This window comes from Penaeus monodon, chromosome 25 (assembly GCF_015228065.2).
Source record: "Penaeus monodon isolate SGIC_2016 chromosome 25, NSTDA_Pmon_1, whole genome shotgun sequence".
Taxonomy (NCBI): Eukaryota; Metazoa; Arthropoda; class Malacostraca; order Decapoda; family Penaeidae; genus Penaeus; species Penaeus monodon.
This window is the reverse complement of record NC_051410.1, coordinates 19,917,703-19,918,662: the sequence shown is the minus strand read 5'-3', so window position 1 is coordinate 19,918,662 and position 960 is coordinate 19,917,703. Positions and strand designations below refer to the sequence as shown.

At 50.9% G+C, this 960-nt stretch overlaps 1 protein-coding gene across 1 annotated transcript in view; it reads left to right on the top strand.

The window, feature by feature from the left end:
* Positions 1 to 165: 165 nt before the first annotated feature.
* LOC119589108 (lymphocyte cytosolic protein 2-like) overlaps positions 166 to 960 on the top strand; it is a gene marked incomplete in the record, with an annotated part of 94,642 nt that continues 93,847 nt past the window's right edge. The window contains 1 exon segment of the mRNA XM_037937684.1: positions 166 to 674. Within this exon segment, the coding sequence (XP_037793612.1) occupies positions 607 to 674 (68 nt within the window).

Sequence of the window (960 nt, the reverse complement as noted above, 5' to 3'; positions counted from 1 at the left end):
TTTTGTGTTTCCAATTGTAACCAAACGCCAGGGACCACACCCGTAAAAGTGGCGCTCAAGTTCCACAAAATCGGTCCAAGCCCCTGGTGGGACCCCCGGGCGGCGGCGGGCGGCGTCTGGACGTGGTGGCAGAGAAGGCTCGTAGGCTCGTAGCAGGTAGGGGGAGGCGAGTCAGTTGTACTGTGGCAGGCGGAGAGTGAGGGTGTTCGACTGTCTCTCCCTCTCTTACACTGGGCGAAGTGACTGGCGCGAGCCTTCTCGCTCGCCGTTAAGTTTATACTTTTGTGTTTTTTGTGGCGTGGTGGTCCTTCCTGAAGGGATTGATTAAACTTTTCGACAAGGTTTTTTTGTGCATGGTTCGGATAAAAGATATTCTTGGCTGGATTTACTGCGGATATCTTTATCACTTGTGGAATACAGTGTTAATATATGTAAGAATAAGATATAAATCTATTCTTCTCACGAGCAAAATAATGGTTATGATGAAAGAGCATTGAATAAAGGAAAAGAAAAAAGCAGAAAGATTGAAACGTTAATGTGCCTCAAATAAAGTGTCTTCTCGGCTGATGATGAAGCTCGACCAGTGAGAGCAAGAGCGAAGACACGATGCTCCTGAAGAAGGCCTCGCACGACACCAGGAAACAGACTGCCGGAGGAAAGATGCAAATCGCTCAGTAAGTCGCCTCTTTCGTCTTCTTTTGTTGAAGTTGCGATGGACCGTTCGCTGCTTGGCATCTGCGAGGCGCGGGAGTGAAGTTCCCAGCGGCCTTTGACGAAGAAGTTTTGCTCTGGGTCTTGGATGTTTGTCTGGCGCCGCGGGGAGCCCTTGGGGGGCGGGGGGATTTTTTGTGCGGGTGTGTTTCCCCCGCGCGGTTATACTAATACTAGACAGCGTTTACTGAAGTTAAGGCGTGCACCACCTTTGGGGACGTGGCAGGAAAGGGAGCAGGCGCCGGGGAC